At 34.9% G+C, this 22,381-nt stretch overlaps 1 protein-coding gene across 2 annotated transcripts; it reads right to left on the bottom strand.

Moving 5' to 3' along the window:
* Positions 1-462: 462 nt before the first annotated feature.
* Positions 463-21,643, bottom strand: LOC120627415 (glutamyl aminopeptidase). Of its 2 annotated transcripts, XM_039895416.1 has the most exons (18): positions 21,419-21,643; positions 20,152-20,349; positions 19,639-19,994; positions 15,455-15,590; positions 14,472-14,748; positions 13,855-14,025; positions 13,394-13,491; positions 12,897-13,031; positions 9,890-10,056; positions 9,585-9,728; positions 8,777-8,862; positions 8,472-8,602; positions 7,718-7,918; positions 7,486-7,562; positions 5,737-5,888; positions 4,616-4,745; positions 2,234-2,456; positions 463-832 (listed from the first exon to the last, which is right to left on the bottom strand). In XM_039895416.1, the coding sequence occupies exons 2-18, from the start codon at positions 20,347-20,349 to the stop codon at positions 674-676; spliced, it is 2,841 nt and encodes a 946-aa protein (XP_039751350.1). In that variant the 5' UTR covers positions 21,419-21,643; the 3' UTR covers positions 463-673. The 2 variants fall into 2 exon arrangements, with proteins under 2 accessions (XP_039751350.1, XP_039751351.1); XM_039895417.1 differs by lacking the exons at positions 19,639-19,994; positions 20,152-20,349; positions 21,419-21,643 and adding an exon at positions 17,476-18,123.
* Between the last annotated feature and the right edge of the window lie 738 nt (positions 21,644-22,381).

Below are 22,381 nucleotides of genomic sequence, written 5' to 3'. Positions count from 1 at the left end.
ACTCAAACTAGGTTTATCACAAAATGTGAAACACTCCTCCTTTTGCATTTAAAGCCTGGCGGACATATTTATTTAACGACTTAGCGTTTCTTGTATAATATTTTTTTGTATTAAAGTTTTTACTAAAGTGTTTTTATGTACACTTGGAGAATATATAAAAATATATAAACTTAAGATGCATATATAATTTCGGCATCACCAAAATTTGAGCATGTGGCTCTGGTTTTCCCAGCCTTTGAGAGATCAAAGTGAAACCAACTAAGCTATGTTTCTCATAAGTCATACCATTGATGCCGAAATATATATATATGTCTTTTATCAGTCCTATAGCCACTGTACCATCAAAATAAATCGTCGTGTAAATAATCCTTTCGTTACTTTTTAGTGTAAAGTATGATTTAAATATATAAAAAAGCAAGTGCGGTGAAATAGATAGAAACATAAGCAAATAATGAGATAATCTTTATGTGGGTATGTTTTTATTATTTTCTCAACAATCTGAAAATAGACGCAACGCTAAACAAGAAGTTTTTACATTACAAGACTAGTAAGAAAAAATAGACTTTATTAGGAAACATTTTTGTTCAAATCCTATCATGTTCATAATCGTAAAATTTTAAATTTTAAGTTTATATGCATTTTAAATTTATAAATCTTGACATATGTTTTTAGATTATGCCTTTTGAGGATTGACAGCTTCCTCTAACCATGCAGATACGACATCCTGGTGGGTGGCCGCCCATTTAATGTTGTTGCGAACGGTCTCAAGAGCGCGTAAACGGGATGACTCACCCGCTCCCGCCTCTGGGTATTGGGCGAACAACTGTTCCATCTGAAAGCATATTTCAATATAAATCGTCGAATTTCCATTAACACAAGCGTTTTTACATTACTTTAACTATATAGTAATAAATAGTTGTTGGGCGCGTTCTTATTCCGCGTTAACAGGCGTTTTTGCAGATCCCGTAGGAACAGTTTGTTAAGCTGGTAAAGACTAAAACTCTCCGTCCTTTCAACTAACTCTCTGCCAAAAATCAAGTGGATTGGTTGCTGTTCAGGGCGTAAAGGACGAACAAAAAAATCAGGTCGATTGGTGGCTTAGTTAGGGTGTAAAGTCAAGACAAACGAAAAAAACAACTGACTCTGTGGCATCAATTAGGTCGATGGGTTGCTAGTTAGGGTGTAAAGTAAAGACAAATAAAAAACACAACTAACTCTGTGGCAACAATTAGGTCGATGGGTTGCTAGTTAGGGCGTAAAGTAAAGACAAACAAAAAAAACAAGTAACTCTGTGGCAACAATTAGGTCGATGGGTTTTACACATATACATTTGTAACTTTGACAGAGTCATTGCGACACGTGCTACGAACTGCCGCCCTGTGTCCATCTCCCTCAGGTGTAGGTGCAACCAAACCTTTCTAACCAGAACACAGGTGGCAGTAGTAAACATGGCTGCAGTAATTCCCAGGACGAGCTGACACAAAAAAGCACTACTACTACTAAATAATCCAAATACTAACTAATACAATAAATGCGAAAATGTGTTTTTTGGTAGTCCTTCCTTTACATCCAACTGGACCCGATTTTTTTAGTTGAAAAAACGGAGAGTAACATAGGCTACATTTGATCCTGGAAAAAACATCGAATTCGCAATTTAGTCTGTACCACACGTATTTTTTTTTTTTATTTATAGCAGTTTCGTGTACAGATATATTTATCACGGGTTATACCGCAGGCCCAGCTAGTATTACTATACAACGTGTAACGGAATTACGAAATACTGTTGAAGGGTGCATAAGTATATTTCATAAGAAATCACCCTGTAAAAATATTAATTCAAAAGAAGCATATTTATTTTTCCATACAAACTAACTCAAAACATTCTAAGTGTTTACTTATGACAACCCTATTGAAGATAAAAGACCGACACGCGCGTAGTACCTACGCTACGCGATAATAATTTTGCATGTGATGTTAGGGCTGTATCTGATCTTTTTAAGTAAAAAGTATGGCAGTAAATCACTGCACTCTCAAAACCTATTAGCGTTTCGGTTTCACAGATAAGTCTCAGAGACAGTTAATAATGTTAGAAGTACATTATTTACGCCTACAGACGCATTACTTAAGCCTCTGAAGTATTATTTCGATTTTCATTTACGTCGTATACTACTACGATAGCTTATTTAGCCTGTTTCAATATAAAAGTATGCTATACAATTTAAAATGGATCTACCTCTTTCAACCTTTGATCCGTGTTGAAGGAATCAGTGATGCTCGGTATTAAGCTACCCAAGTATCTGCTGTTCAAAGTAAAGCGTTCAACTAGTTTGGGCCAATTCTCCCGTACGTTGTTCCACACTAGTTCGGTACCGTTTGGATTTGAACTAATGGATGACAGTACGTTTAGGTAATCCTGACTTCGGATGTTGTTCTCATCCCACGCTAGTTCCAAATACCTGTAACAAAGATCAAAACTAATGATTAGGTACATGTAATAGTTTTCGATATCAGTGACAGTATGAATGAATGAATGAATACACTTTTATTGTACACCACAAATACAACAGCACAATAAGGTATAACGTACAATTTGGTACAGTACAGTAACAGTATTTAAAAAAAATAACTAAGTCTGTGGCAAAAATCTACTCGAATGACGGCCGGTTGACGCAGTTTGCAGCTACTCTGCTTTCTGAAGGCCGTGGTTTCGATTCCCACTACTGGAAAATGTTAGTGTTATGAGCGTGAATATTTTTCAGTGTCTGGGTGTTTATATGTATATTCTAAGTATTTATGTATATTACTCGTAAAAATATTCATCAGTCATCTTAGTTCCCATAACACAAGCTAAGCTCACTTTGCGGTTAGATGGCGTTGTGTGTATTGTCGTAGTATATTTATTTATTTATTTATTTTTATTTATTATATAGGGGTTAAGCCTATCATGTGCTTAGGGCGTAAAGGAAAGGAAGAAACATTATGTAGTATGGATTGATAGATCAAGCATGTAGCCCACAAACAGTACCTAAGTGTAATACCATTTCCTTACAAGAGTACATTTTGCAGGGTATGCAAAATATGCTATAAAGAATATGTCATAGTTTTCGATATCGGTGCCAATGTTCAAAAGATTTGTTATACTGACGTATAGATTTCTGAAAATACCCACTTTTTTCTGAAAAATACAGTAAAGCAAAGGGGCTATTTTAATATTCTAATGTTAGTGCTGATAACAAAAAAAAAACCCTGCTAACTTTATTGTGGGCTCTTAGACCAGGGCGCGTTTGGAACCCTCGTAGCTTTAGGCTTAAGTTGGCGAACGAAGTTATCACAGTCCCTTTACAATTATGTAAACTATATGTATGAACGCTTCATAAGTGCCTGTAATAGGCCTACATGAATAAAGAATTTTTAAATTTGAATTTGAATAAAACTGTTCATGATGGCGGCGTTCGAATGTTACAATGTGTAAGAGGCGATGTTAATTATCATATGAAAGTCGAATTAAACGCTCCTTTTTACAATTCCTGTCATTTCAATTATTTGGGTAAACTAATGCTTGGGTAAGTCCGAAATTAACTTAGAATTTATACCATAATAGGATAAACATAAAAATAAAATTGTAAAGTTATATTTAAGCATAATTATTAATATAAAACACATACTGAAAAGTGGTCAGATTCCTTATTGTAACAATAGTAACGAGCGATCGCTACTCACACCCTGCACGGCTAGCATGGGCAGGAGACAATTATTTATTTATTTATTTATTAGTAATCTAACAGCGTTCCAAACAATTTTTGTTAAGGGTTTATCTTATTAGTAAAATAAGGCCAAATCTAGATTACATATATAAAGCAATAGGTACAAGTACAAAATATACAAAATAATCAGTTACGATATTCACAACAGCATGAATGAGTGTGAACTGTGAAGTGAAATTATATCCCCGGGGAAAGGATAAAAATGTATCTTCTTCCACAGCTTTATCAACTCTCAGAGCACTGGCGCACACTTGTGCGCCATTTCCACTTTCCATTTCCACTTGGAAATAATATTCAAATAATATATGTGTAATAATAAACGGCGATTAACTTCTCTTATTCCATGTTCCCGTGCTTTAGCAGGTGGTCACGTTCATTATATCCCTTGTCAGGGGATATAACCGGGGGATATCATTTTGTCCCCTGCCCGTGCTCGCCCTGCTGAGCCCACCAATCACTTCCAACTGGCACGGTTACGTTATTGCATTATATATCTCCAATCATCCTCTAAGTTATGTACGTTTAAAGTGATTCTTCTAAAAATATAACATGCTTCAACGGTGAAGGTAAACATCGTGAGGAAACCTGCATGCCTGAGAGTTCTACATAATGTTCTCAACGGTGTGTGGAGTCCACCAATCCGTACGGGGCCAGCGTGGTGGACTACGGCCTAAATCCCTTCTCATTATGGTAGGAGACCCGTGCCCTGTAGGGGGCCGGTAATGGTTTGATATGATGATGATGATGATGATGATGATGATGATGAATATTATATTATTCTAAATAGGTATAAAAAAAATACCAGTAATATTATTGTGGTTTTACAGCTAAGTATATTAAACAAAATTTACCTTCTTAAAATGTTCACATCACGGGGCGCACATAAGGCACTTCGTATTTTGGACTGTTCTTGGACATCTTCCTCTTTTAAATAATTTTGCCATAACTTATCCCATTCGTCTTGCGTCGCTGATTTCATACCTATATACATATAAATAAATAGAAAATAAACCGTGTCAATTAAATTTAATCTAATAAAGCTGAGTGCTTGTTTCATATGTATATTTAAATGTATTTTGTGTGGGTATACCAAAGAAAAAGGTTCTTAAGTTTATATATAAAGGTGTATTTCCTGAAAAAACGAGAATAACGCCCAGTGGCCTGCATATAGGGTATGCACAGGGTATGCAGATAATATAAAATGAAGAAAATCTCAAATACGAGTTATAAATACTTAAGGGTAGGCTTTTTATAACTCTTACAATGCCTATCCTTAAGTTTTTTATAACTCTTACTGGAGTTTTTCTTTATTTTATATCACCTGCATACCCTGTGCATACCCTCTATGCACACCACTGATTACGCCTAAAATAAGCTTTGAGATAGTAACTTGCATTTTTACGATTGAATGTAAATATTACAATGTTTCTTGCGAATAATTTCATTTCATTTTGCATTTAATTTCATTTTATTTCACAATTTTTTTGAGATGGCATTTAAACATCCAAATACAAAACTTAAAAAGGCTCAAAGGATTGGATTGGCTTTTCAAGTTTATCTAAATAAGTAAATCTCCCAAAATCTCGATAAATAAAAAATAAGAAACAAAGATCCTCTGATCGAAGCTCTCTCTACGCATTTGTCGCTCGGATATCGGAGAATCCACAGAAAAGGTTGACTTTACATCGAAAATTTTATTACCTGTAGCCATAACTATGTTGAGTGGCGACCATTTTGTTACTGTGGCAACTTTTAACTTTTCTCTTTTGTATTACTTGTACTGGAAGAAATCGCTATGTAGCGATAAGGCCACCAAATTGTACTCTCTTGATTGTATTTATATCTTTATAACTACTTTTTGTTTCTTTGGTGTACAATAAAAGTGTATTCATTCATTCATACTTGTGTTTAATGTTGCAAGGCAAATAAACGTGTTTTATTTCTTTTTCTCATCATAATTTTTTTTTCTTACCATAATAATATACAAAATCGCGCAAATCCGTCTCAATTACTGTTTGATTCGAGCGCTCGTTGAGCCATGCCAGGAAAAGACTGCGGACCTTTGTTTCTGCATCGGGTAGACCGTAACTTGTTGACAGTGACAGTACCCGTGCCCGAAGCAAACTGAATAAGCAAAACGTATCGTAACTAATAAGCAAAACAAAGTGTATAGTTGTATAATCTAAAAGTACTAGAGCTTTTTGACAGCTCGTCCGGAGCAGTATACCGCCACACTTATTTCTGCTGCCAAGCGGCATTACTGTATACCGTGCTGAGGGTAATTGGAAATGCCACTGGCAATGGCATTGAATGGCAATGAATATGGCACGTAGATTTGGTAAATGTAGCAAGGAAGTCAAAATAACTTTTATTAAACGCCTACTCTCAGTGCTTCTACACGTGCCAGCTCTGGACAACTCTTTTCAAAAAGTCATTTTATGCCATAACAGTGCAATACAACGATTTTCCGTATACTCATGGGCCTAACGAGGTATTGCAGTGGCTGACTTTTATTGTATTGTTAGAGTTCGTGTAGCATCCTTTTGGGAAAGGATTAGGAACTCTAACAATAGAATACTTAGGGTCGTCTGTGAGGGTATGCCGAGTCCTAATTCAGACTATTGGCTGTCTGTTCATCGAGACTGGACCAGAAAATAAACTAAGAACCTATGACATCTGAAATAAGTTTGATGTAAGTTTTAATGTATTCATTTAATTATAGATTTCTTTGTATATAAAAGCTAATATATGGATTTAATAAATTATAAAAATAAATAAATATACTACGACAATACACACATCGCCATCTAGCCCCAAAGTAAGCGCAGCTTGTTTTATGGGTACTAAGATAGCTGATGATATTTTTTTTTAAGAATATACTACACATAAATACTTGTTATATACAGATAAACACCCAGACACTTAAAAATATTCATGTTCATCACAAACATTTTTTTCCAGTTGTGGGAATCGAACCCACTGCCTTGGACGCAGAAAGCAGGGTCGCTGCCAACTATGCCAACCGGCTGTTCATATGTATGACTCAAACAACTAGTAGTTCAAGTGCAAACTACTAACTCAGTTATAACTATAAAACTAATCTTTGGAACAGCCTGTCGTATTTGAGAAAATCTTTTTATGCTTTAGATTGCCCAATTCTTGAGGAAGGTTATAAGAAATTGACCACGCTAATAACTACGACCCTTATTTCTTATTTCCAGTCTTTTATTTGCTTGATCTTATCCCACGTTTTGTGGGTTCGGCACAATATTTTTTTGACGAACTTGAAAACGTACACCACATAGAACAAGTATTTGGTTTCGCATATTTTTTACGGCTGTCCATTTTTTTTTTTTTTTTCACTACAAGTTCGCCCTTGACTGCAATCTCACCTGGTGGTAAGTGATGATGCAGTCTAAGATGGTAGCGGGCTAACCTGTTAGGGAGTATGGTAGTCATATACCTAATCGGTTTCTACGCGACATCGCAACGGAACACTAAAGCGCTTAGCGACATGTCTTTGTCGGTAGGGTGGTAATTAGCCACGGCCGAGAATAAAAAAAAATAATAAAAAAATAAAAAAAAATAATAATAATAATAAAATCCGAAAAGGCCGTTTTCAAAAATCGAACTACTACTACCCGTACCCGTAAATTTCGTAAAGAATCGGTTAAATTAAACAGGTTGCAATCAGAAATATAAAGCTAAAACTTCCTCTTACCCATTAATCACGCTCATACTGGTTTTCTCCCAAGATTGCTTTTTGTATAGAGGTTCCACTAGACTTTGAACGTATTTCTAAAACAAGCAAGATTCACCGTCAATAACATAGTTGATGATTTTCCAAGTAACAAGTTTAACAAGAATAAAAATTATAAAATAGTAGGAAACTAAAAAGAAACAAAAGGTTGTGTACATTATAAGACAAGTAAGAAAAAATAGATTTTACGTACCTCCAAATAACCATGCGCTGGTGTGTTGGTCAGTCTTTCGGAAAGCGTTGAGAATACAGACGTAGCGGCCTCCCAGGGCACAAAGTCGGATTCTACGTTAAGATACGTAGAAAGGTCCAAAGCAACCGCGTAAGGTACAATTTCAGACTCGGCCAGGGCAAATATATCGTTTAGCAGATGTGCTCTGTCCGATATTGTTAGCTGTGGGAAGAATTATGAATAGTTAATACCCCATCTCTTATTTTTTAGCGAAAATTAATAATAGTAATAAAAATACGTTTATTTTTAATAATCCATATCATATTTTGTTAGTATGTTTTACGACCTATGTGCTCGAACCAAAGACCTTAACGTTGCCCATATCTAACGTGAACACCGCTCCAGAAAGGGCTATCTAGCTTATTGGCCTTATGATTATTGAGAAATGTTGTACCTAGGCTTTTACGTCACAGCTTGGAAGAGGTCTCCTTTATAATAGGATTTAGAGCTTACAGAATGTTACTGGTTGGCTTTGTATGGGGAGATCAACGTCACCTCAGATTAAGATATTTCTCTAACTTGCTTCTGTGAATTTTTGGCATAAAAATCCAAAAAATAACCATTTTTTGCAGAATTAAACTCCGGATTCATGATCAAAAATATTGTCAAGCATTTGGTCGGGCCTTGCTTCGGAGTCGGCTGGCTTTGTTATTCAACAAATATTGACGAATCGAAGTGCCGACTTGGCTAAGTATTTAACACGCAAGTCACTAACCTGTTCGGAACGGCTTTTCAACTCCTGTATAAGGTTTTGCCACATATCAGCTGTGTAGTCAACTCTATAGTAACCAACTTGGTTATTGTTTATCTTCAACCATTTTTCTCCTTCGCCAAGTGTTAATGTAACTGTCAAGCAAGTGTGATAAGTTGATAGGCAAGAGTATAACACAAATAAACCTGAGTTTTATTTAAACTCTTTTGAATAAACAAATGGTTTACTTTGAACTTATTGAGAGACATCCCGAAAATGACATGCGGTTTATAAATTTTATTTTATGAAGCCTAGTATATAATACTTACCACTTTCTTGATTGTTTGGAAACCAGGTAACTCCATTCTTTGGTCCTTTATTAGTTTTGTATGTGATTGGAATATACCAACGATACCTGCGAGATGCGGATAGCAAATAAAGTTTATTTTGTATTTACTTTTACCTTTTGAAAGAAACATTAGTAATAAAACAAATTAAAATCGGTGTCAAAAGTCTAGGGACTATAAAACACAATTTTGCAAAACATATACATAAATATAATATACAAAATTTAACGGAATTACGATACTGTTGGACGGTGCATTAGTATATTTCATAAGGAATCACCCTGTAAAAATATTAAATTAAAAGAAGCATATTTATTTTTCCATACAAACTAACTTAAAATATTCTAAGTGTTTACTTATGACAACCTTATTTAACATAAAAGACCGACCTACGGTACGCGACGCGTGCCTGATAAAGTGACAGGAGTCTCATGATTTTAATATTGCATGTGGTGTTAGGGATGTATCTGATTTATTTCAGTAAGAAAGAAAGAATGAAAATATTTATTAGAAAAACTCAGTACAATAAATCTTTGGAATCGTGACCCCTAAACTAGGAAATCCCGTATCTTAGTGGCCAGTGCCTTCCCAATCATCAATTCAATCATTGAGACGATATCTAGTGCACTTTAACAAAGGTGTGTTTAGTAAAAAACTATGGCAGTGGTTTACTCAAAAACTATTAGGTTTTCGGTTCCTCAGATAAGTCTCAGAGACAGTACATAAATGCACCTCTAAAGCCTGTGAAGTATTACTTGATGGACAGTGTTTAATGTAATAATTCACTTACTTGAATTCTGAAGTTTGGTTGACCACTGCTTTTGGGTTGATTAGGAACCTGTTTTGAGTCACAATATACGTGTTAGCTTGATCTCCACGCTTTACACTCAGTAATGGATAGCCCATCTGCCTGGTCCACGTGTCCATTATATAGCTGCAAATAAACACTTCAAATTAAATTACGTGTGGGTTGGATACATGTGTGATTATTCTAAATAGAATTCCAAGTGACGACACACAAAAAATATAACTAAGTATAGCTTGTACCATTGAATTAAAAGAAGTGATGAAAGCATTCGATACAGATTCACTAACCTTAAACTTAGGTCAGGGTAATCCTTCTTAAAGTAGGGCTCCATTGACGATAACAGATCTTGCGTGATAGTGTTACCGAATTCATACTTTTTTAGGTAATCTGACACACCCCGACGGAAATTCTCTTCGCCAATGAAACCTTCTAGCATTCTCAAAACCGAGGCACCCTGAAAAATTATATAGATGAGCAAAACTGCAACTATAGTATAGCCTAACTCGATGTGGAATTTACGTAAACAAACCAAAAATCACGATGTAAAGGTTTGTCACACTTTTAATAAAAAAAAAATTGTAATTTTATCACCACTGTCAAAACCGTTTATGGTGACATCGTTTAGAACAACATACCGGTTAAATTGACCAATCAAATCAAAGGTCCTGGCTGAATGCTATATGACCGCCTTATCGGAAAACATTGGTTTTTACGACATTGTTTATTACGACATACCGCATTAAGCGACCACATTTGGTTAATGTTTTCATGGAATTATATCTGTAGAACGACCGTTTCAGCTGTATTGTAAACAATTTGTATCCACATCTGGCACAGTATAATGATCAATGGCTATTATCGTAGAAGTGAAAAAAGTTTAGGGTCTTTTATAATTTTTAGAAACAATGTGCATGTGCATGTGCTATGCATGCCGTAGCCTCAAGGCCCGCTTCGTCATATCTCTTAAGTCAGTTTGTTACTTATCTTTACACAAGACGCACCAAAACATATTGTCAATTGAGTTAACTGTGTAACATGTCGCAAAAAAGAAAACAAATCAATATCGAAGAAAAATCGCGTATTATTTCAAAGCTAGAGAAAGGAATTCCAAACAAAGACCTGGCAATGAATATGGTGTATCACACTCGACAATTTCACCCATTTGGAAAGAAAGGGAGAAAATTCAAATGCTTTACGACAAGAATTTTTTGAAAATGAAACGAGCCAGAACAATATCAAGATTGAGGAAGCTTTGTTAAAGTGGTTTAAATATCAAAGGACAAATAATGTGCCAATAAATGGACCAATTCTTCAACAAAAAGCCAACGATTTTGCTCAACGTTTTGGTGAAGATTTTGTTTGCTCGTCTAGTTGGATTCAACGTTTCCGGGCTCGACATGGCATTGTAGGCGGGAAAATGAGTGGTGAAGCTGCCAGTGTGGATAAAGTGCTGTAGACGAATGGATTACGCAAAAGTGGCCTACATTATGCGAAGGGTACAGTTCAGAAGACATTTATAATGCAGACGAAACCAGACTTTTTCACAATATGACACCAGACAGGACTTTAAAATTCAAAAGAATTATTCGGGAGGAAAAATGTCCAAGACGAGAATAACGATCATGGTTGCAGCAAATATGACAGGATCCTGTAAAAGGAAGCTTTTAGTTATTGGGAAATCTAAGAAACCAAGATGCTTTAAAAACATACGCTCACTGCCGGTAACGTATGAAAACAATGTGAAGTCATGGATGACATCGGAAATTTTTGAAAGATGGTTACGAAACTGGGACGCTGAATTAAAAGCAAACAATAAGAAAATTCTTCTTTTAGTTGATAATTGTCCTACTCATCCGGCTGTTACTTATCTGAAGTGTATTAAACTCGTGTTCTTACCACCAAATGTTACATCTGTACTGCAACATATGGCCAAGGTATAATAAGATGTTTAAAATCTCATTATAGAATACTGCAAGTGTTAAAGTTAATACAAAGCACAGACAGTAATAATCAGAACAGTTTTACGGTTCTTGATGCCATCCTGATGATATCAGAAGCATGGGAAAAAGTTTCACAAAAAACTATAGCTAACTGCTTTGGGCATGCAGGTTTTAAAGATCTTACAAGTCTTATAACGAGAACCTCAGATGATGTGATTGACGATGATGAAGAGGACAATATTTCTTTGGTTCAATTAGCCCAAAATTTACGACCGGCTTTTTCTACTACTGAAGCAGACGAGTTCATTGATGTAGATAAGTCTATTGCAATTTGTGCACCAGCTACGGAGCATGATATTGTACGTGAAGTTCAAGAGGAAAATGAAAATGAACAGGAAGACTCGGAAGAACAATTTACAGTGCCAACTTTGATTGACGGTCTCAATGCTGTTAGTGTATTACGAAAGATTGTTCTTTTTAATGAAGAGTTCCACATGCAGGGAAATTGTGACGATACGCTGATTAAAATCCAGCGTGAATTACAAAATGTGTATGCACGACAGAAGTATTGAACAAACTAAAATTACAGATTTTATGCATACCAAAATGATGGAAAAATTATATTGTTCTTTTATATTATACGTTAGTATTGAACTAAACAAAATGCGGTTTAATTTCCTACATGAATATACCGGTTGTTACAACTATCGGTTTTTACGACTAAATATGAGTAGGCCCTTCGATGTCGTTATAACAGATTTTGACTGCATTTCAAAGTTAAAATTAAAATCTTAGTTAACACTGTTTTCTGACTCAGGTAACTTAACCGCTCAGTGCGTAATACGTAAGAAAAATAGCGTAACACAAAACCTTATAACCCTTATAACCCCGCGAAATTATATGATGAGTTAGGTACGATAAGTACCTAACTCATCATATAATTTCGCGGATTAGTAACATTTGGTGATTTTTGATCAATTGATCGATCGTATGAAATGTTGATTATGTCTTTTCGTTTAACGCACTTGGTTACGCTGAGTAATCTTGATTTACCCAACTCGAGTTGAGTTGGACTCGGAAGCGTAGTGAATTTTTTTTGAATAAAGATTTTTGAGTTTAAATTTGATTTTATAGACGATGGTTTTTCACTTATCATCAGGTGGGATATCTAGGACTTCTATCTAGGACAGTCGTCACTATAAAAATTTAAAAGAAAAAACAATACCACATAATTAATATGCGCATAAAAAACCCATATAAAAAAAATATTTTTATTAATCACGCGTTGCGTGCGTCGTGTCGTGTTTTCAAAACGCTCATACAAAGTTTACATGTTTTAAATACATTTACCTACCTTATTGTAGGAGATGGAGTCAAAAATGGCGGTAATCTGATCCGGCGTCTCAACGGTTTGTACTATAGGGTGGCTTGACAGTTTGGCATCAGTCACTAAAACTGAATGTAAAGTCCGAGTCAAAAATTGATCCAGCTAAAAAATACGAATATTTTAACAATCAACTTTAATCAGATACTATTAAAAATTTAGTCAATCAAACTACAACACTAATAATACAAAATGTATTTGTAATAAGTGACACAGTTACATTAAGCCCATACCCTTAATTGGTAATCTGACACGCTACGGGACACCGTACCGGAACGCTCAATAGCTAAGCAGCGTCTCTTTATCGATAGGGTGATAGCTAGCCACAGTCGAAGCCTCTTACCAGACGAGACCAGAGAAATTCCAGAAATTATGAATACCCAAATAGCCCCTGCCGGGGAAACGAACCTGGGACCCCCGGGGTTAAAACCACATAAAGCTACTAGGATAAAAAAAAAATCTATTACCATTGTCCAAGAAGGTTCTATCGCATTAAGCGATTTCACTTGCATATATGAAGCAAATCCCTCATTGAGCCAAACTTCGTCCCACCATTTCATTGTCACTAATAAAACAAAAATAATAAAATTTTAAATATGGTTATGTCTTCGAACAAGCTAACCACTAGACCAATAAGTTTGCAGGGACCCTGCTTTCTCAGTCAAAGTCCGTGGGTTCGATTCCCAATACTGGAAAATGTTTGTGTCATGAGCATGAATGTTTTTCAGTGTCTGGGTGTTTATATGTATACTCTAAGTATTTATGTATATTATTAATATAAAATAAAAATTCAGTCACCTTGGTACCCATTACACAAGGTACGCTTACTTTGGGGCTAAGTGGCGATGAGTGTATTGTCTTAGTATATTACTTTATTTATTATATAAAAATTCAAATATGCCTAAAAAATAAAAAAGGTAAAACATACCTAAATTACCAAACCACATATGAGCCAGTTCATGTGCTACAGTGTTAGCAACACTGATCTTATTTCTAGAGGAAGCCGTTTCTTCATCAATTAAGAATGAAGTTTCTCTATAAGTTATCAAACCCCAATGCTCTGTTGCACCTGACACGTAATCGGGGATGGCAATCATGTCTGAAACAATTAAATATTGTTATTCTGGAACGAAAATAGTAAAGAAGATAGAAAATAGTAAATAAGTTCAATTTCAAACTTTGACAAAACCAAAATTTAAGAGTAACTATATTCCTACTCTGTATATAAGGATCATCATATTAACCCATTACTGGTTCACATGGGGCACGGGTCTCCTCCCACAATCAGAACGGTTCACACAAGGCAGTAGTCCACCATGCTTGCCCAATCCGCACTTGGGGATTGGTGAACTCTACACACCTTTATAAATAATAAATAATATAATAGAACCTTTGAGATCATTATATAGAACTCTCTGGCATGCTGGTCTCCTCACGATGTTTTACTTCACCGTTAAAGCGGGTGATATTTTAATCGCTTAAATTGCTTTAACTAGCTGCAAGAATCTCACCAATCAGAAATGTGATTTAATTAGGATTACTTACCTAATTTTGGCAATGGGAATGGAACTTCATAATACTTAATGTAAAACTCGGTGGCCCTCTTTCCAATGTCTTGAGCAAAATCAATCTTATGCAATTGGTCTTTTTGAGCAAAAGATCTTAATGTAAAATTGCTTCCAATGCCGTTTGCCATGATTTCATTTTCTTTTGCTTCAAAATTGCATATTACAAAGCAGGCTAAGTATGTTGACATTGGTACACTGGTGGCAAAGGTAACTGTTTCTGTATTGGATGATGGATCCAATGTTTTAGATATTTCCTAAAAAGCCAAATGACAGTGGTATAAGCTTATAAGTTTGATAAGTTAGTGTGTTAGTGTCAACATCTGATATGAAAAGCCAACAAGCACTGTAAATTATCATGACATTATCAAAATAAGGGACTTTAGAAGGAATTTAGTAATATTCAAATGATGCATTAAGAGCCCATGCTCCCACCAATTTGGTACCCATTCCTTCCTAATATTTATTGACAAAATTAAGAACTTTTGAGACTATAATATAATTGGAAATTGTTGGAACTTTGGCAATGTTTTAATGTTTTAGTTATAAACTAGTTTGCAATAAAAGCGATCACTCAAGCAGTTATGCTTTTGAACTCGCTGAACGCTTCACAAGTCCCTGTCATAAGTCTACATAAATAAACCTTTTTGAATTTGAAAAACTCTTGTAATACGTATTTCTTTTCTACTATGTTGAGAACATAGTTAGCTCAGTTAAAAAAAAGTCAGTTTAATAATATTTAAAAATGTGTAAAACCAAAAAAAAATTAACTGCTAACTATAAAAAGACGAAAATTTAAACTACAATGCTAACTATTTTGCTTTCTAGGATATTTGCTTATATGCCAGTTACATTTACCAAATCATAGTAACTTTAAAATTAGGAGTTTTTTAATCTTACTTTAAGGTGATAGGTTTTATTGCAAAATAGTTCATTTTGATTACCTTTAAAAACTTAGCTTACATTCATATTGGATAGAGCTACATAGTTGAGGGGTTTAACAAGTGTTATGTCATATGTTGCTTTAAAGTCTGGCTCATCAAAACAGGGGAATGCTTGCCGAGCATAAGTTGGTTGGAATTTGCTGGCAACCATTGTGCTGAAATTAAACATTGTTCATATAAGATTAAATGGTTGAATGTAATTTTGTATTTTGTTAACACAGATGTATGAAATACCTGTGGATATAACATTTGTCTGCAAGGAACCAAGCATTTGTATCACTGGACAGAATACTTTGCAGAATTCCATGAAATACTACAAACATTAAAATCAATTTGCTATATGTCGCAAAAAGTTGGAGAATCGTTATGGTGAAATTTATAATTTCTTTAAAGTCAACTTTTCCTGTGGAAGCTCCAGTGTTGGAGATAAACATGATTAAAGAGTACATTGTGGAACATCTGTTTGGTATGAGCACAAATATTTAAGAAATTATAAATTACACCATACAAATTCTCCTGCTTCTCTGAGGTAATATAATATATATATATATATAGCAAACTGTAAACTGAGCTTACATTTCATTGTGCTTACAGCATAAATCTGTTATTAAATTTACATTTAAACCAATACATTTTCTTTAAAAGTAAAGTACTTTTATAGAAAATGTAAATTAAAAGATAAATCAATCATAATATTTAAAATTACAGATACAATAAAAAAGCTTGGGTATGGATAATATTTATAACCATTGCACAGCCATGCAATGGTTATCTTTTTAGAACCCTCCTAGCTTTAATTTAAAGTTAACATCAACCCACAATAGTGGAATAAATGATGTATGAATGTTTCCATAAGTGTCTGATAGGCATACATGAATAATGAATTTTTGAATTCAACTGCTTTATAGATATTTTTCTTCTTTTCTCAAAAAAGAACAATATTGAGCATTGACCTGTTATGCTGATACAAAAATAACTTACTTACTGCATCTCTCATCTTTATAATTTTGGCAAGCAATAATTATTGTTAGTAATAAATATTAAGTAATTAATTATACATTTATCTCGGGGAAATTGTGTCTACAACAGATGCAATAAGTAAGAAAATAGAACGTCGAACCACAAATGCATGGAATAGATACTGGATGTTTAAAGAAGTGATGAAATTGAAAGACATGCCAATGAAATACAAACAAAAAGTGTTTGCTATGTGCATACTTCCTATATTAACCTACGGAAGCCAGACTTGGGCTTTAACGCAAAAGTTAGAACAAAAATTTGTCAGCGCTCGATGGAACGTAGTATGTTACATGTTAAACGGTTAGACAAACTAAGAAATGAATCACTAAGAAAAGAAACGAACATAACAGATGTTAAAGTAAAAATCCGAAAACTAAAATGGAAATGGGCGGGACATGTGTGCAGGCAAAAGCAAGACAGGTGGGCAAAAAGAGTTGCAGAATGGTATCCGAGAGAAGGGAAGCGATCTAGAGGACGGCAGAGAATTCGGTAGAGCGATGATTTTGTCAAAATGATGGGAGCAACATGGCAAAGACTAAAGGGCCAACAGTCCAAAGGGCGTACTGAACTGCGAAACTGTCAAATATAAATAATATGTTAAGAAAAATAGTTATAAGGAAGATTGTGTTTTTTGTTAACAATCATGCTTTATTCAGTAATAAAGGGCTTTTTTTATTATTATTATTATTATTATTATAATTAATTATAAGACACCAATAAATATTTATGTAGGTACAGTCCAGCTCAAACTTGAGGATGCAGTATAAGATAATAGGCTGAAATGTTATAGGAATGACAATTACATTCAACTCATACCCCTAATCAGTTCCTATGCAACATCATACAAGAACGCTGAATTGCTAAGCAGCACATCTTTGTAGGGAGGGTGGTAGCTAGCCATGGCCGAAACCTCCCACCAGACCAAACGCAACAAAATGAACTTTGAATTGGACTATACTTATTTACGTGTCATTTTAGTCTTTTACCTAACACACTCAAAGTACAGAAATATATGTTCACCTTTTATCTTTTAAGTGGGATAGATAAAAACCAACAATGTTGCGAGTCAAGTTGCCATTAAACTTTATATGCACGTGATATCTTCCAGGAGTCAGATTTGTATCAAAATGTATAATAAGTTGCTCTAATGATACTTCTTCCAGAAACTTTGCTACGGACACTTCAGTACTGCTTCTATAAACCTTTAAACTGTCTACGTTCAAAAATTTCGAATGTAGAGCCAGAGACCGTTTTTCTTGATTCACATTTACGTCAATGGTAACGTCGCCAACAAAAAGCCCTGTTTCTAAATCAGGACTTAGCAACAGCCTATAATGCGTTGGACGAACGGAACTACAAAGTCTTTCAGTTAGTTTCGTTTTAACGAAATTCTCCATTGTATTGAATGATATAGCAGATTTGCACCGGCAAATTCCAGTTGAAACTTTATAGGTTACACTTCCAAGACTCCATAATCTTTTGAAGATCATAAGCAATGTTAATTTAATAGTACTCTAGTTTACTTTTGTTCTAGTATAACGGTATACAAAAAACCGAGCCTGAGGGACTTAAAACTTAAATTTTACTAAAGTTTACAGTTTACACCAAAACAAGTCCATCAGATGATCATTGATCAGACGTCAGACGGTCTGCTGTCATCCGTCAATGTCACTTTCATTGCCATATCCAATCAATGTTGCCAATTGGCCCAATAGCGATGCCCGGTAACAATGTTTCTCTTTTCAACGATAACACCCAATGCAATTCAATACAGAAACTCGTGGGAGTATTATACGTTACGTAGTACGTAATGTGTATTGTCTTTAAGCGTTAAGCTTCATAAAGCACTAATAGAAAAAGTCACTCATTTTAAATAAAAGTGAACGGAATTGAACAATAGATGATATAATTACATATAACGAATCAACACTTTTAGGGCACAGCTTTTGTATTGTCGAATAAACACTAAATTTTTTATTTCACTAACAGGCGGAAGTATTAACTCCAAAAAATCTCATTTGTTGTTGGTACTGAGCGTATGTTAAACGTTATTGAAATACCTCTTTTGAGGTGATAACAAAAGATTTCTTATTCACCGACATTCTATGTTACTATTTTATCACTTAAAGTCCGTCAAAATATTATACAATACGTAAAATAAAGCCGAAGCTGTATACCGCTGCGTTGAAAAATGCTCTAAGCTGCTTCGGAATTGGAACGGAATAAACAATAATGGCTAGTACGTGCTCAACTTCCGTTTGCCGATGATGTGGTCGTAATGGCAGAAACTCTGCGAGACCTTTATATGATAATCAATGACCTCAGCAATCTGTAACAGGTGGGCTTACGAATAAACATGAGCAAGAAAAAAATTATGTCTAATGTTCATATTCCGCTCTGGAAGGCAAAGTGAATATGCAAAGTGCTCTTATCGTTGAGAGCAGTTCACTTGAAATTGTCGACGAATACGGGTACCTAGGGCACACAATCCAGTTAGGTAGGTCAAATTTGAGAAGAGGTGAACCGCTGATTTCGACTCGCATGGGCAGCGTTCGGAAAACTCCGTGATATCTTCTCGTCCAAAATACCTCAGTGCCTAAAGATCAAAGGCTTCGAGCAGTGGGTGTTGCCAGTGATGACTTAGGGCTCAGAAACTCGTGATACTCATAAAAAAACTCAGAGAAAGCGGGCGATGGAAAATTATTATAATTGGAGTATCTCTATAGTATGATCAAACTAGGAATGAGGAGATCCGTAGAAGAACCAGAGTTACCGACGTAGCTCTAATAGTCGCGAAGCTAAAGTGGTAGTGAGCTGGGCACATAGCTCGGAGAACATATGGCCATTGGGGTCCCAAGATGTTGCAATGGGGACCACACAACGGTCAAGGTAGCGTTGGTAGACTTCCCATGAGATGGACGGATGACATCAAGCGAATCGCAGGGAGCCGCTGGACCCAAGCGGCACAAGACCTTGGAACTCCAAAAAGACCTATGTTCAGCAGTGGACGTCCATTTCTTTGCATGATGATGACCATGATGATGACTGCGATTACTGTGATTTAATAAATAAGGATTTGGTTTTTTAGAGTATTGAAATATTACATCATCATCAATCGATTCAAAACAAAATTTGTTTTTTAAATCAATTTAAAACAAAAATTGTTTTTTAAATATCACTTACTCCCCATTACGCATGGTGCTCGCATAAAATCCAATAATTCCATCATCTAGTTTTCCAGTGAACGTTAAATGAAGTTCATAATTTGTATTGGCTTCAGTCTCTTCTTGTAAATTCACCTGAAATACTTCTGAAGCCAACAACAAGTTTGTAGATACCACAGCCATACTTTGATTGTGACTGCTTCTGACTTCAGCACCTTGTATTTTTAAATCTTTTGCGTGTAAAGATATTACCTTTACAGGTTTTAAAATTTTGAGTGCAATTTTTACATCACCTTCAAAAATTTTTTCAACAAGATTTGGATTCAATTTTAAAGCATAGTTTGTAGGTATAACGTTTTTTGAAAGTCTGTAACTCTGAAAAAAAATACCTTGCTTGAATAATTCTGTCAGTAAATGGCTGTAACAGACGAACAGACTTGTATTTACGATTTTAAAAGGTTATTTGTTTTACTAAACCTTAAAAATGTATAATTATACTTATACTTAATATTAATTTCATTTATGTACTTACTTGTACCGATCCAGCTTGGTTTGGCAAATCCCCTGAGTTTTGTTGACTAGTTTTTTGCTTAATAAACGTTATAGATCGTTTAAGCGCTATGTTCTGAGTGGACAGTGCTACAGTGGAAACTAAGAAGCAAAAAGTAGCTAAGCCAAAGAATACTAATAGTTTATTATTACAGACCCATCTTATTACATGAGATGTCATCTGAAAAATAAAACAAAAATTGATAATTTTATTGTAAACTTTATTAAAACAAAATAATAGTTATTACTTTATATGTAAATTATAGAGATGCGCCGAATAGTTTTCACCGACAGTGATATCCGGCCGAATTTTTCGTTGCCGCATAAACAGGTTCTACCATGTACAATGAGTCTACTAAGTACGTATAGCTGCTTGCAAGATGACGAACTATTATACTCTGTTACTTTGTTTTTGAACATCGCATGATTAAGTTACAAATAAAAAAACAAAGGTGATTATCATAACAAATCTGTATTAAAATATTGATAATGTTAACTGAACAGAAATGCTTTAACCGAATTTAATCGGCAGTAAAATCGAATAATTTGAAATAGTGCAAATTATGCCGAATACGCGGTACGCCGGATATCGAATATCAAGCGAATATAATCCAGGAATGTAAGCAACATTGACTCAAGTCAGTAAATGGATGGGTTAACAAGTTTGGAGATTGATTATACTTAAAAGCGAAAGTTTGTCGGTTGGTTTAATTGTTTGACTGTTTGAAAATTAAAACGATCTTGCCGACATTGGAAGGTAGTTAAGTACCTACACAGGTATAGAAAAGTGATAAGCGTTATTGCGCTTAAGAAAAGAACTAACTAAATGTAGGATTTCGATTAAAAATTACGTTGGTGGGTACTTTCCATTAACTCATCTTGGCGAAGAAATCTTACCTACATCCTGGAATTTCTGAAAATTTACTGATCATTGTTATCCCGTAAAAAATGGACGGCAACCGTGACCGCGGCATTTATAAAAAACTTAGGGTATATTATCTACAATAAATGCGCCGTTTTAAACAGGTAGGTAGGTACGTACCTATCTATAAACTCATGCATTCTCATAAATTTTCAAATTCAAACAACTTACCTAATTTTACCAAAACAATTGACTCGATGCCAAATATTTGGATTTTCAACCAATTATTGAGTTTAATGATATCAGGTAATTTAATACCTATGCATTATTAAGTGCGTACCTAAACATATTGAGAATATCATATTTTTAAGAATTTGCACTAACTTACCTTAGTTTATTTAATCACTTTCACTTTCAACAGTGGTCACAAAACACAAGTTTACAACCACGTAAACGTGATTACGGTGCTAAATCATTCAGATCTGCAGCGACCGTAAGGCCGTGATAAAAATAATAATGGAAAACGAAACTAAATAGGTAACAAAACATGCGCAATAGTTGCGTTTACAACATCTTGTAGTAGAATTTCACTCGCGAACTCGTCAACTTGTTGATTGTTTGACGTGTAGTGACCACACTGGTGGGAGTTATCTTGCCACAATATTTATATAAACAGTTTATCTGAAGCATTCTGTCTTTATGTTATGTAACAAGCACTAATACAGCCTAGGGCACTTCGTTCAAGCCTTAGTTGGCAGATAAATCTGCCGAAAAAAATTACGTACCTACTACATTAAAACGACTATCTATGGCTTTACGTAATTAAAACTAACTAACCTAAGTCTAGTCAAGTAAAGCGGTGATAGCCGTGTAAGGTGGGTAAGGCTTCGGCTTTCCTATCGTGGGGACCGAGTTCGAACCCCGGCACGTACCACTGACTTCGGAGTTATGTGTATTTTTTTTAATTTAAGCAATTTAAATATCACTTGCTTTACACGGTGAAGGAAAACCTCGCAAACCTGCTTGCCTGAGAGTTCTCTATAATGTTCTCAACGGTGTGTGAAGTCTACCATTCTTTCTCATTCTGAGAGGAGACTCAGTCTAATGGGTTGTTGTTGTTGTTGTTGATGACGATGATGATGATGATGATGATGATGATGATGATGATGATGATGATGATGATGATGATGATGATGATGATGATGATGAACCTAAGAATTATTTAGTATGCGACGTATAAGCAAATGTAAAATGCTTACTATTCTACAAATCTACCTGTTACCTATAAAACAAACTGAAAAATTAGGCAATTATCTACATTGTTAACCGAAGTAAGAGATTAGCGACTACG

Source organism: Pararge aegeria, chromosome 11, assembly GCF_905163445.1.
Source record: "Pararge aegeria chromosome 11, ilParAegt1.1, whole genome shotgun sequence".
NCBI classification, from domain to species: domain Eukaryota; kingdom Metazoa; phylum Arthropoda; class Insecta; order Lepidoptera; family Nymphalidae; genus Pararge; species Pararge aegeria.
This window is presented reverse-complemented; position numbering and strand designations above follow the sequence as displayed.